Raw genomic sequence first — 14,866 nt, forward strand, 5'->3', positions numbered from 1 at the left:
CCTGGAGCGTCACTTCTCACCTGCTGTGGTGGAGCGCCACTGAGGAGAACAGAAGCCAGGAGAAAACGGGCTGTTCCGCCCTTCTACCCCCCCAATCCAGCGTGGAGAGCGGCGTCGCTGTAGATCTGCCACTGCCAGCCCTGAGGTGAGGGGCGGAGAAGAAGGGCAGCGCAGCGCGACCAGCGCGGTCTCTGTGAGAGAGACACTAGCTCTCCGCGCATGCCCCGTTGAGCCGCCGGGCTCCGTGAGGCGGAGCCGGATCAGTGAAGGCGGGAGTAAGGAGAGCTTCGCGCATGCCCCCGTGATCAGCGCGTCCCCTGCCGGAGTGAGAAGGAGAGCTTCGCGCATGCCCCCGTGATCAGCGCGTCCCCTGCCGGAGTGAGAAGGAGAGCTTCGCGCATGCCCCCGTGATCAGCGCGTCCCCTGGCAGTGTGCGGAGGAGCGCCGGGAGTCCCTCGGCGGTAGCTGTGCATAAGAGCTTCTCTCCCCCCTGCTCAAGCGCCCTACAGTGAGGCAGGCGCGAGCGGGAAGGGAGAGCTTAGAAGCCCAAAAGCGGCTGAAGAGTTCTGAGGCATTCTGCCTCTGTAGTGCTGATGTTACACGGAGGAGAGCTGAGGGGCCCCAGAGGCTAGTATAACTCGCCAGCACGTGGCTCTCTCTCTTGTCCTAACCACTGTCCCTCCCTCATCCTCTGGTACAACAAGAATATCACCGCCTGATAAACAAGTAAGGAGGTGTTTTGGAAGGGGAGAGTAACGCTATAACTTAACCAGGAAATAACTCAGTCATTGATCATTATTCCACAGTGGTACAGCCTACGGTGGGGAGGAACTTGAGGAAACCCTCAGTGACTATGTACTATAAGAAGGAGGTTACTGGTACTGTGTAAATCAAGCATAGTGTACTCCATAATAATCCCCTTCAACTACTTTTGGGGCCTAATTAAATGCTGATTTAAGTGGGCCTAACCCAATTGCATTCAAATAAGTAGTAGGTGAAAATCTAAATGTCTTCTATGTAAATGAGAGTGTTGCTCTGCTTGGATTTAGGAGCTGTTCTTGCCAAAACTTAAAGTAATGCTGTGTTTGGAAATGATATAAAGTAAGCTGAGTACAGTCATTACCTAATTGAATTATAAAAGAGTAAGAGTTATTTGCCAAATGTCTAAGTGAATTATCTATTTTACAAATGTTGGTTGTTCTTATGTCCTAGAATTGAAAAGTATTCCTGCTATATTCCACACAACCTGAATGGTAATTTAACTGTGAATTCTAAAAGTGAAAAGAGCCAAGATATATATATATTATTTTTATAAAGCAGTGCTTATTTTCCTATACTTTGGTGTAGTGTTGTTTTTGTGTGCTATTGCGTGGTTTTACTCTTGGGTGGGCTGCAACCTTAACACTGTGCCTCTGAAATGTATGTCTTGCCCTAGGCCAGGCTACCCCAGGTTCTAACAGACTGCAACTACATCCAGCAGTCACTTGTAGGTTAGAGTTTTAGTAATGGAGCCACTCATTGTAGGGAGCTCCAATTTCTTCCACTGTCTATACTTGCTTTTGCTGTTGTTCTCCTTTGTTCTATCTACCAAAAGGTTGACCTGAAGGGAGTGACATGATGAATGCTCCATATTAATGAGGAATTACTAGGGTATTTCCAGGAGGGAAACCAATGACATTTAGTGTGGGTCCGGTTTAGTGAGTAGGCCCAATATAATCTGCCGTAGGTTGAGGGCCTGAAGGTTAAATGTTATGAAAGCAGTTTGGAATTGGTTATCAAACCAGATGTTGAGGTTCTCTAGGGTGTAAAGGTTGGGGTGATTTAGCAGGAATTTGTGATCGCATCCTGTTTACAAACATTTCGAGCTCTTGCTGCTTTTCTGACTATAAGACTGAAAATACCTTGGATTTTTTTATTTATTTCACCTATCCCAATTTCTTAGTCGTGGCTATTACTAAACAAAGCTCTCTAAGCTTGCCTTGCACCATGCTGTCCATAGTGGTATCGAAGCTACAAGGTATTTATTGCTTACTGGAAAAAATTAACCTCCGCAAAAAAAATGTCTGATTTATGGAGGTGATTTTTACCTGCTTGAAATAGGGTTAGGGTTAATCAATGTATTATTCCTTGATTAAAGCACTGACCTGCTATTTATATTTGTTTCCTTAATGAGGGACCAAACAACTGACTATCTTAAGCAGTTCATGGATGAAGTTCTGTCAATGCAGGTCTTTCAATCAATCATAGGTTTGTAATAGCACGCTACTCCCCGTGAGGGTTTCAAGGCGCTGAGGGGGGAGGAGAGAGTGGATCCGGGTCAGTCGAAAAGCCAGGTCTTGAGGTCCTTCCTGAACATGTGCAGGGTCGGGGAGCATCTGATGTTCATGGGGAGCTTGTTCCAGGTCTTTGCTGCAATGTGGGAGAAGGCTCTCCCTCCGGTTTTGTTTCTGCGGATGCGGGGGACCTCTGCCAGGGAGAGGTCGGCAGAGCAGAGGTTGGGTAAGTGGAAGGATACTCTCTTGTTGAGGTATTTGGGTCTGGTGTTGTTGAGGGCTTTGTATGCGTGTGTGAGGAGCTGCTGAGTTCTGGATGGTTTGGAGTTTGTGTAGAAGAGTTCTGTTGATTGCGGCGTAGAGGGCGTTGCCGTAGTCGAGTCTGCTAGTTATGAGTGCATGGGTGACAGTCTTTCAGTTAAGTGCATTTGTCACAAGGCCTTCAGACAAATGTAGCTGATTTCAATGCCATGGACTTGGTAACTTTTACATTTTGACCCTTGAAAGTATCTTTTTTGATCTTCTTTGCACGGGAACTTTTTTCAAGAGTCTGGATAATACTGATCTCCCACTCTACTTATGAAAATACAATATTTGCTTATTATAACCATTATGTTTTATTTCAGCCTCTGTATTTGTGTTCATTGAAACCGTTCTCTTCAAAGGTTGTATTGACGTTAATACATTTTGTGTGTCGTACTAGTTATTTGCTACCATTAAACACATATTTTCTTTATACTGCTGTTTATTGAAGAGAGTAATCATCAAAATAAAACTTTTTTTTCTGAAGGTAATTTCTGTATCACATTTACCAGACAACATTCTACTATCTTTTATCATTCTCTACTTCCATCCAGTGCAGAGATAAATATTGTTTTCGGTATCTTACCAAAGGTTTCATGCACAGCATATAATCTGAGGAAGCTGAAAGTTTTTAACTGATTAATGGCGTGCCAGGTCAAAACTGCAACCCAAAAAATTACTTGATGGAGAGGCATGTGTCTAAGAGTCGTATTTGCTTTACAGATGGCTGTAGACCCGTTTGCAATGATATGATATTCCGTTCCAAAAAAGGAACCGTCTAGATTCAAACAAATGTCCTCCTCTTTATGTTTTCGTTTTCTTTTGAAATGTCTTACATGGGACATTTAAATGGGAAGAACAATTTAGAAAGTTTGTGTGTTGACTTAAGGAAATCTAGCAAGAAAAAGATGAGCAAAAATCGTATCTATACTTTCAGAAAACAAGTGATCGATTATAAATTTTGGGAGAATACCGATCTCCGTGAACGTCGAAAATTACATTTACAAGCAAAGAATTATATAAAATTGGACTGTAAAAACCGCCACTCCTTCAGGCCTAAAAACAATTTATCTGAATAATTTTTCCAACATCTTAGTTCAATTAATTTGTTGGCCAAGTATTGAAAGACAGGTAAACCATAGCATTTTTACTGGAGCTATTGTTTAAAAGATACTAGTACCGTACTCTGCCAATTACAAAAAAAAGAAATATGTTAAAGCTCATCCCATTTACAAGTATTAGGAAGTAAAAAAAAACCATTACATATTTTTTTTAATACCGCATAAGATGTCGTGCTGTCTGGGCTAAAAGTTACTTTCCTTAGAAGGGTGAAGGGGATTTTATGTTTTCTAATGTATTAGGCTTTCTATTCAAGATGCATTCTCCCTGTGAGCCGCTTACTTTTGAGGCAGGATTCCATTGGTTTCACAGGGCCTAGAAGAACAAAACTTGGCATAAATCGTAAATCCCACACATTAAGAACAATTTGTAAACCGCTAACAGAGGCAGCCAGAGTCCATGTGGAACAGTCTGCTCCTGTTACTGCCATTGTCTAAGAAGGGCTGGTTTATTATTTCCCTAATGATTTCTCTGCGAGCACAGAGATGTGAAAAGTTAGAAAGAAAGAATGGTTCTTGAGAGAAAGGGGAGGCGCTTTATTGGGTAGAAAGGAAGGAGGAATGTATTTCCCTCTCTTCCTCCAAAATATACAAAGAGGCACTCTGTCTTTAATACGAATGACAGCTTTAAATCTTTTAAGTTTGGATTAACTGCATTAAGCAAAAAACCGTAGGGCTTTCAAATATGACGCAAAAAAAGTCTTCTCCCAACTCATGATGTTCATTCGTAAAGCCAAAGGCCGGGTCCACTGAATGGTGAGCTCCAGTCGTCCCGTCTGCCGTAGTTAGCATGACAATGGTTAGAATTAACATCCTAAGAGCTACATTATCACTTTTTGCTCTTTCACCGGCGGAAGCTGAGAAGACAGTAGTTGAAGATACGTCTCCCCTTCCTTCACATTTTTGGGGAATTTAGACTGGCAGACGTGTAGCAAGCAATATACTGCGAATTCGAAAGGCAAGCATGTTTTCCCGTCGTGATAATCGTGACTGTCAGGGGTTCATGATGGTCTTACACCTACAGCTCGGTCTGCCATTCAGAAATCACTGCCGTGCAGGGAAAGTGATTCTTTTTTTTTGTTGCTTTTTGTGTTAATTCTTTTTGAAAGACACTGAGAACAATTCCAGTACTTGAAACACAAAACGAAATGTTCAACCGCGTTGTTTTACACAGGTTTAGGAATCACATAAACTCAGTCGGTCCAGCCTGTCTCTCCTGCCGTGCCCCGTGTAAAACGACGTCTGCTCGCATTGCCGCGTGCGTGTAACACGCATGAGCGTCAGAGCCGAGGCTGACTCGGCGTGAGGCCTCTCGCGCACCACGGTAGTATCGCGCTTTCATTTCATACAACAGAAGCAGAATGCTGTAACGTGGACCTACCTTCTTTTTTACCCATAATGGCAAAAAATTTCTACCGGCATCCCAGAAATGTTGCTGCATTTTTAGAACAATGACAGCATTTGACATACCTCACTTTTTCTGTTTGACAGACTTATGGAGCCATGTTTAAGAGCTAATTATACTCTAAGGAATGAAACAAACTAATTGTTAGCCTATCAGGACACAGGTATGCTGCTTTTAATCTTGGACATCTAATTTCTGCCAAGGCATGTGTACTATTGTAATTGCTGCCAACTGACAGACAGTAATTTGTTAATCAGAGAATGCTTTTTCATGCAGCAGTAGTGCGTACCTCTGTTGCAGAGGGTTAGCGCATTGTACAAAAAAATCAGACCAAGGCTCATTTTCTCTCTTTCCTTAGTATGATTTTACTTCACAAGGTTTCTTTTGTTTTTGTTTCCTATTTGGCTACTGGTGTGCAACTGAAACAATTGAAAGCGTTTGAAAGTAATATTTTCCGGCTGTTGCAGAATCCAATAATATCATAAATTAATATTTAATTGACATACTACTTAATTTCAAGCAAACCATCTGTGTTTCTTTTCTGCTTTTAGAATGTCTTTTTTCGGCGTTAACCTACACTCTTGGCGTCTTGTTAACTGCACAAGGCTCAGTGTAACATTTCATCAACAATTTTCCGAAAAATATTTCCCTGTTTTACAGGATGAAAGAAACGCTTATTTTTCGGTAAATGGGATGCTGCGTACTTTTAGTTCTTTCAAAACCTCATGTAGAAATGCGGCACAAAGTGCACACTTCCTAATTTGTTCATATCTTGTATCAGATTGGCTGCATTAAATAGCTATTTCGGTTCTCAGTTAAATGCTTTGTATAAAAATGTACTACAGTTTGGTTTCCTCTGTGGCTAACATTTGGAAACAGCACAGTATAAAAGGGTCTGCTTTCATCCACAGATGAGAAATACTCATACATTCTCCTGATTTGTGTTTTTCAGGCTAACATGATGTTCAGCTCTGGCGTATTCTGGATGGGTCTTCTTTTTATTCCGGTGACATCTTTACTTTTGGATGTAGTATACAAAGTGTGAGTGTAAATAACAATGTTTTTATTAGCATGTTGTACCTGAAAGTTTTTACCTTATTCACATAAAAAAACTCACTTCTTTTTTATGTACCTGTGGAATAAAATGCAAAGATGGTATTACTATCACTCCTTTGGTCCGTAGTAAATAGTACATTATAATATTACATAACTAATTACTTTTCAACTTATTGACATAGAAGAACCTCACTTCTTATTTATGTACCTGTGGAATAAAATGCAAAAATGGTCTTACTGTCACTACTTAGATCCATAGTAAACAGTAGTATATTACATGATGACGTGATAAATTAAAAAACATTTTTAGTAGTTGTGATAATAAAAAAAAGCTTAATGTTAATTCGATTTTTGTTGAATTAAGTGCTTTGTTTATATAGTTTAAATTGGTCTTAGAAATATAACTTAATCTAAAACTTTTAGATGCAAGTTTTCCACGTTGAGCCTTTCTTTCCATAATCCACGTTTTCAATTGCAGCGTTAAGAGAACCAGTTTTAAGACGTTGGTCGATGAAGTGCAGGAGCTAGAAGCCAAGTCGCAAGATCCAGGGGTAGTTGTACACGGTAAAAGGTAAGAGTGACTGATTTCAATCTAAAGCCTGATTCACTTTTAGATGCTACATACTTTACACTGTAACCTGTAATATATTTAGGAATACACTTACACTAGAATTACAGTGGTGTGTCCGCTTTGTTGAAAAGATTTTAAGGCAGCATAGCTGTGGAGAATTAGAGAAATGTAATTGTCAAATGATACGAGTACTTTAAATTCGCTTTGGAATATTTAGCTAGTACATTAACAGTTGCCATTTCCGTCTCAGGGTTTGTTTCTTCATTTAGATGGCACTTTGGAGCTGGGAATTTTTTTACCTTTCTTTGACATCTAGCTAGCATGACAGTGAATCATAGATTCAATACAATGTTTTTCTGGGTTTCATTGGTAGTTTTGTTTGTCATTACCTTTGACTGACTGTTGTGTTTTTTCATGTGAGTGCTAAAGCATAAAACATACAGAACCATGGCTAATGTTCATAGTAGTGGCAATGGTACTTATAGGTCAACTGTCTCATTCCAAATACAGAATGCTCATTCCTGTTACTCCAAAAGGCTACTAAAATTACTTGATTGGTTACAATATATTTTTGTGTGTGCCTGTTGACTTATCACAGCTCCTATTTAAGTTTAGTCATAGCAAACAGCATTTTTTATCCGCTCTGCCCTCCAACCCAATGACCAAGTGAATGAATGAATGAAAATCCATTTGATGGAGCATGCACAGCTCCTCCTGCAGGGAGCATCTCAGCGCTTAGCCAATTAAGGAACTAACATTCAACTGCATTTCTCTTAAAAGAAAGAGTTTTAAGCCAGTTTTAAAAGCTGATTCCATTTTAGTCTCCCATAATTATTTTGGCAAGGTATTCCATAGCCAGGCTCCCCACAAGCAAAAGGATCTGCCACCATTCTGGCCTTTCGGACTTTAGGAATGCAAAGAAGGTTCTGGGTGGCTGATCGGAGTGCTCTATTCGGAACTTATAGTTCAACTCCTACCAGAAGGGAAGTAGGACTTCTTTTGTGTTCTGCTTTGTGAGTGATCATTAACGCTTTAAATTTGACTTGTTGCCTGATAGAAAGCCAATACAGTGCTTTAAGGCCATCACCTGTGGGCTGATTTTTAGGGATATTCAGAGTGAGACGAGCTCCAGCTTTCTGCACCAGTTGGAGTTTATTCAGAAGTTCCACCAGTGCCCCCAAATACAGGACATTTGCATATTAGTCTATTAGATAGGAAGGATTTGAACCACCTTCAAGCTTAATCTACAATTCCTGCTTCTTCCAATCTCTTAAAGAGAATCTTGAGGGACACTTTCTCAAATGCAGCCGAGAGGTCAAGCAGAATCAGCACTGTTTATTTCCCACAGTCGAAATTGTTATAATGAGTGCAGTGACCTATGACAACGCTACTTCAGTACCAACCCGGAGCAAAATCTATATTGAGAGGGTAGAAAAATTCATATTCCTCAATAAACCTGTTAATATGGCCATTAACTCATTTTTCCAGCATTTTTCCAAGTGCTGAAAGAAAAGAGATTGGTCTATAGTTACTCAAGCAGCGTGGGTCTGCATTTGTTTTTTTTTACAGTAAAGGCATCACTAACTTCTTTTTCCAGGCAGTGGGCACTATTCCTTCTTCCAAAGACGTGTTAAACAGTGTGTTAACCAGATCATTAATGTAAGGAGCAGCACAAACTAGAACCTTAGGAGGACTAGTATCCAAAGTTGAGCCTGAACTTGCTTTTTAAATGCTTGCTTCAGAACCTGCCAAGGAAATCTTCTCAAAAGCTGCAAGCTTACTGTTAGTGTTTGCAGCCATTCCTCCCACGTCTGCTTTAGAGAAACATTGTCATTGAACACCTTTTCCAACCCTTCTCGGAAGTGGCGCAAAGAAAACACAGACACCATTGCTCAGGAACACATGAAATGTATTTGCAGGCACAGATGCTTATTGGCTAACCAAGGCAGAAGACCGACACACATCCCAGTGGTACGCCTTAGAGACTGGCTTCTTCTGCCCTGAATCACTCTAGTGTTCCCTTTATATACTTTACAGAGATGCAGTCACTAGTAGAAACCAAAAAGATGACAGTCCAAACGGGCAAACTGAATTGCCACATATGCACAAACTAAAAGAACACAGTGCCAAATAGGACACAGTCTAAAAATGGGCCGACAGAATTGCCACATAAGCACAAACTAAAAGAACACAATGCCAAATATACATAAAGGCAGTGTAGGAAAAAAAGAGAACATAAAATGGTGTACAGTTTTAGGCAAAGGAAGCTATGACCCTGCTTGTGGATTGTCCTAACGAGTAAATCTTAACGTGTGAGACAGGAGCTAAACTTGAGGGAGATACATTAATGGCATGTAGGCCTTGGAGTGGTTTGTATGTATAGCTGCAAGAGTTGTCAGAGAGGTCAGCAGGGAAGCCTTGGTCCAGGACTGTAATAGATCTGTGAAGGAGGGGGAAACCACTCTGTAAAGGAGAGGACCCCTATCAGTATCCCTTGAGTGGGGAGAAGAGAAATGCGTTCTAGACAATTGTTCTGCAATCTGCCAAAAACTATCTAAGGTAATAGTAGGATTTCATTTTCAGTGGTCTCTGTGTCCCTGAACGGACTGTACACAGGCCCTTGACTGATGCCGAGTAGTGGAATTAGCCTCCTTTCTAGTTGTCCATGGCTCTCTGTCAGTGTTATCTCAGAGCTCTCTTGCATGTTATTTCATTGTGCTCTAGTCGCCAGGATTCTCACAGGTGCCACTCCATTTCAGAGTACATCAGCGGCTAGACCCCTGGCCCCATTGGTTGGCATGGGGAACATATTCAACAGATTCATCCCTCTGGATCTAAATCTATTTCTCTTTTTCCTGCGGTTGAGTGAGCTGGGGAGTCGATATGGAGGAGACAGAGCACTTGGTAGGCAAGCCCTATCTCTGTTCCTAAGCTAACTAATTTGGTACTCTAGTTTCTCCTAAGTATGTCACATTCCTCAGACTTGGGATTTTTGCTTATACTTGTTTGGCTCCTCATACCATTGTAGGAAGAGCTGCCCTTGCTCAGCGCCTATTTTGTTTTTTGGCTCCTTGGTTTCTTCTGCAAATTTGTTAGTCTTTCTATGTCAAAAGTGCTGTGTTTAAGAAATGAATTCTCACCATTCTCATTAGTGATTCCCACCCACTTTCCTCACTACCTGCACATGCCTTTACCTTATTGTTGGTACATAGTATGGGAAAGGGACCCTTTAGGTGGAGGCGTACTGCATTTAGATTTTTCATCCCCCATAACTGCTTCTTATGGATATGTCTACCTGCAGATTCTTCACCTTTAGAACAAATCCAGGTGCCACATTGGATCAGGGAACTTCAAAGCTCTCACATGCTGGCTTCAGATCGCTGCCAGAAGTGGTGTCATGTGAGGTAACTAAAGCCATACAGCACACGCCCGTGCAATGTCAGTTACCTTTTTGATGCCCTTCGAATCAGAGCAGGAGCTCATACTTCCTGATGAGGTTTCCTCACAAAATGTAATATCGCTGTGCAGTACCATGTCTCCTTCCAAGAAGCATTGGTTTAAACCCTGTAGGCATTACGCGGAACAAATGTCTGTCACAGACCCCCATGTCGTGTGTCTCTGTTACCTATTGTCGGACCATGACTCCAGGACCAGTGCTTCATGTTGAAGCATGCCCCCAAAGGCCGTAAAGGAACAGCAAGGTAAGCTCTTGATGGCTCGGGCCAAGAAGGACCAGCTGAGTTGGAAGAGTTCCAGACACTGTTCAAAGTCTCCATCCTCTTTCTCCAGGGGTAAGACGAGGACACATAAAAAGAGCTTGAAGCACTTAACAGGTAAGTCCACTCCCCAAGAACCTTCATCCTCGAAGCCAGAGATAGTCGACATTGAGCTGGTCATCACCCTCTGAATGGCCTCGATCCAGTGGTTTGGTTCCACGGGACCCAAACTGGCCCCTTTCTTCATTGGACTCATCGGCGTCAGGAACGGCGCTGTCTGTCTACCCTGCACCAACTCCACCATACCCCAAGATACCAACTACTGGGTCGGGTCTTTGCGGAGCTTCTCAATGCCATGCACTCTATTTCCTTTAAGGTGTCAGTGCCAACCAGCATCCGTATGGGTTCTTTCACACCATACTGATAACCATTGTTAATGCCTATGGCCCTGGTGCCGGCCCAGCATTTCTTTCACACTGCGATACACGATGCCATGGATAGTGCTATTACCACCAGTACCGCCTCCACCTCTGACTTCGGAAACAATACCACTGGTGCTTAATGCCACTCCCAAAATGCAATCTCATAGGGAGGCAAAGCGCCTCATTGCAGAGGAACAATACAGGGAAAGGCTGCTTGAAATCTTTGGCACTGATTCAGACACCCTGAATATACACTTCGATCAAGATCCACAAGGAGTATTTCAAGGCTTATCATCTGCAAGCAGCCTGGACACCTCTCCTGAAGGTGCTATTGACTTCCTCACTGGACCACCAATACCTGAGGTGATTTTTCTCCCTAAGATCATAGTGAAGGCTGCAGATGCACAACATCTGCATCTCCGACTGCAGAGACAAAGACTAATGTCCTCACGAAGATGATCCTGCCATTATCACTACAAAGGAACCCCTATTCCCCTCTAACGAGGCCCTCTTAGAGCTAGTCATGGCAGCGTGTGAGATATCTTCCTCTGCCATGACTGTTAACAGGCTGGTTGCTTGTTGGTATCGCCTTGCTCCCGGTGATTGTTCCTCTCTACTTGCCCTTTGCCTGAAAGCCTATTGATTGAGGCTTCCTGCTCTGGACAATCGGGAGAGACCTTCTGATACACCCCCGATGACATAGAGTTGAAGCACCTAGAGCATGAGGAAAGAACACCTTCTCTGTGGGCAGCTTGGAGCTAAATCCATAAATGCCAATTGTCTACTAGCAAGATTCCCCCATGCCCTGTGGAATATGGGCCAAATGGTAGTTCCCCCATGTGCCGGAAGATATGTTTTGGCATATTCAAGGAGTGGTTCAGGACTTAATTACGTTGGTGATGGGTACCTCAGTCTCGATCAGGAGGCAGGCCGGACTGAGAACATTGAACTTCGTGGATGTACAGATAGCTTGACGGAGTGCGCTTGTCAGCAAAGCCAATTCTGCATTATAGCACTTCAAGACCAGTAAGGCCACCACTCCTTCCCTGTTTTTACAACCATGTTTCATCTCAAGGGATTACCATCAATTTCACCATTTTCGTGGCTTCGCTAGGGGCTTTTCCTTTTACAACAGGCAACAATATTTTCCTCAAGACCAGCAGCAGCAAAATCCACTGCTTAGGCAGTATAGACATAGATCCAGAGGAAGGGGCCAAGGTTCCATTTAGCACCCCTTCTCCTTCCTTGCACCTTCAGGAAAGCAAACCTAGTTTACTTCCCAACCTCCACTTCTAGCTGGGAGTGTGTCCTGCTTTCTCTCAGCCTGGAAGCCCATAACTTAGCTGGGAGCGTGTCCTCTTTTCTCTCAGCCTAGAAGGCCATCACATTTGACCAGTGTGTCCTTCAGATCGTGTAAAGCGGTTACACCCTTCTTTTTCTTCAGGCTTCACCCCTTATGCCCCCCTGCCTTCTTTCCTCCACCCCCTCAGACCACCTGGCCATTCTTTAACAGGAGGTGGCAGCATGTCTGAAGAAAGGAGCTGTGGAGTTAGTGTTGGAATAGGAAAAGGCACAGGGATGTTATGCATGTTACTTACAGGTGCCCAAGAAGAACAGCGGTCTGCGTCCGATCCTGGACTACAGAGGCCTGAACCTCTTCCTCAAAAAGGAGGTCACGATGCTAACCCTAGCTCAAGTTCTGCTGGCAGTGGAGCTTGGAGGCTGGACAGTGTTTCTTGGCCTATAAGATGTTTACTTCCCTAACCTGAGGTGGCATCGGCAGCACTATCAGTTTATGGTGGGTACTACGTACTACCAATTTGCGGTACTACCCTCTAGCTTGGCATTGACACATCAAGTCTTCACAAAGGTGATTGCAGTGGTGGCGGCACATCTCACAAGGTTGGCCATCCCTATCTTCCCATACCTGGACTACTGGCTAATCAAAGCAAATTCGCCATGGGTGTTGTTCTGGGATTTGTGGTCGCCAGTATCTCTGCTGTTCGGCCTGGGCTTTTCAGTCAGTGAGCCCAAGTCTCACCTGCAGAGGAACAGGTTCTTCACATCAACCTGTTAGAGATGCAGGTGATTCAGCTGGTACCAAAGACCTTCCTCCTCACCATCTAAGGTCAGTCCGTCCAGATCTTGACAAACAATACAACTGCAATGTGGTATGTCAACAAACAAGGGGGTGTAGGCTCTCGCCTCCTTTGCCTGGAAGCGTTGAGACTGTGGTCTTGGGTACACCATTAAGGGATCTGACTTACCTCCAATTACCTAGGAGGTCTCTGAACGTCAGCGGCAACAGCCTGATCTTACCGATCACTAGTGGCGTCTTCTACGAAAGATAGTCCTGGACATCTTATGCTCAGTGGGACACTTCTCAGGTGGTTTTGTTCACCTTTTCAGAAAATGCTCATCGTCAGCAATTCTGTACCCTCTAGTATCCGTCAAGGGGAGACTCAGGGAATTTAGTTGAGGTGGACATTTCAGCTGTATTACAGGTTTCCCCTCCTACCTTTGATTCTAAGGACGTTTCACAGAAACCGAGACAAAGTCATAATGATTGCCCAAAATTGGCTGAGGAAGGTGTGGTATGCAGACTTCCTGCGCTTCTCCACATGTCCCCCATTAAGACTTCCACTCTTGCTGCACCTTCTCTCCCTGTCGGGGCGAATGGTTCTTAACCCCAATCTCCAAGGCCTCCACTTACATGCTTGGAGATTGAGCGGTGACATCTGGGTTATTTTCAATTGCCACCGGAGGTGATGGATGTCATCTTATCAGCGCATCACCTCTCCACCAAATCTGCTTACTCAGGCAATTGGAGCAATTTCGTTGCTTGGTGTCACAGGTACTGCAGTAGGCACTATCCCTTGCTCAGAATAGTTATGCAGTAGGCACTGTCAAGTGGCCAGAGGTGTTCCCATTGCAGAGAAATGCAAGGTGGTGATGTGGGCATCCCTGCACACATTTGCTAAGCACCACTGCCTATACTCTAAAGTGTGTAGGGATGGACACTTTGCCTGGTCGGTTCTGCAGGATTTTGTTGTCTGACCATCCATCAACCCTCCTACTTAGGCAGGGTATTGCTCTATGTTCTGCTTTACAGGTGAGAAATGTGCAGGCATAAGTATCCATCAGATGAAAAAGGCATTTTGATATGATAACTCTTAACCAACTGTCATAATTTCCCCTTTTCCAAGAAGATTTTGTAAACTATACCATATTGACAGGATTTTCTTCTTTTTTCTAGTCGGTTTTGGAAACTGTACTGAATTGTCAGTCCTTTTCTCTATTTTGCAACCCCTTTTTTCAGTTCCTTCTTCAATTTTTACTCATATTATAAGAGACTCTAGTCCTTCAATTTTTACCCATGAGACAACGATTTTGTTCTAAAGAATGGTGTGTGAGCCGCCCGCTTCAGATCTCCTTACTCATTGGAACACCAAATTTTGCAGTAGTTCCCTTGTGCTACAGTCTGGCTGAATCTTCATCAGCCAAACAGCAGGCTAATTCATGATTCCTCACCTTGTGGATTGAAGTACCTTGAGGTCTGTTGAACATATTTGGGCAACATGCGGTCTTTCATTTGTTTTTCCTAATTTAGTTTTACCTGATTTTTCCTGATTCAATTAAGCTCTATTTTTGGTTTTTAAAGTGGCTGCCTCTTAATCCTGTTTTTGTTGAGTCTTCAATGGCAGAACGTTTCTTCTAAGATATTTTTCTTAATGGTACCACACTTCCTTATGGGGTCATAGTTTTTGATTCAATTCTCACAGTTTTTTGCCAGTTTATTTGTAGATTCAGATTGCTGTACCAGGTTCAGTGAGCAGATGAGTTTACCCTTTCTTTCAATAAATAATGAAGGTCCCGGAGCCGTTCCTGGAGTCGTACCTTGCCGTCGGCTCTCTGAACCTCAGCTGGAGATGCCTAGCGGATCACGAATGGCGTCTACATCCAGAGGTAGTGCAGCATCTCTTTCAGGAGTGGGGAGAGCCA

General features: G+C 43.1%; 1 protein-coding gene across 6 annotated transcripts in view; it reads left to right on the plus strand.

The window, feature by feature from the left end:
* The window catches only part of ATP8A1 (ATPase phospholipid transporting 8A1), a 1,103,292-nt gene that overhangs the window by 998,509 nt on the left and 89,917 nt on the right, over positions 1-14,866 (plus strand). For all 6 annotated transcript variants that reach the window (XM_078678248.1, XM_078678246.1, XM_078678250.1 and 3 more), the window contains 2 exons: positions 6,052-6,140; positions 6,634-6,726. In XM_078678248.1, the coding sequence (XP_078534374.1) occupies positions 6,052-6,140; positions 6,634-6,726 (182 nt within the window). The remainder of the gene's footprint in view (positions 1-6,051; positions 6,141-6,633; positions 6,727-14,866) is intronic.

Source organism: Lissotriton helveticus, chromosome 2_2 (assembly GCF_964261635.1).
Source record: "Lissotriton helveticus chromosome 2_2, aLisHel1.1, whole genome shotgun sequence".
Taxonomy (NCBI): domain Eukaryota; kingdom Metazoa; phylum Chordata; class Amphibia; order Caudata; family Salamandridae; genus Lissotriton; species Lissotriton helveticus.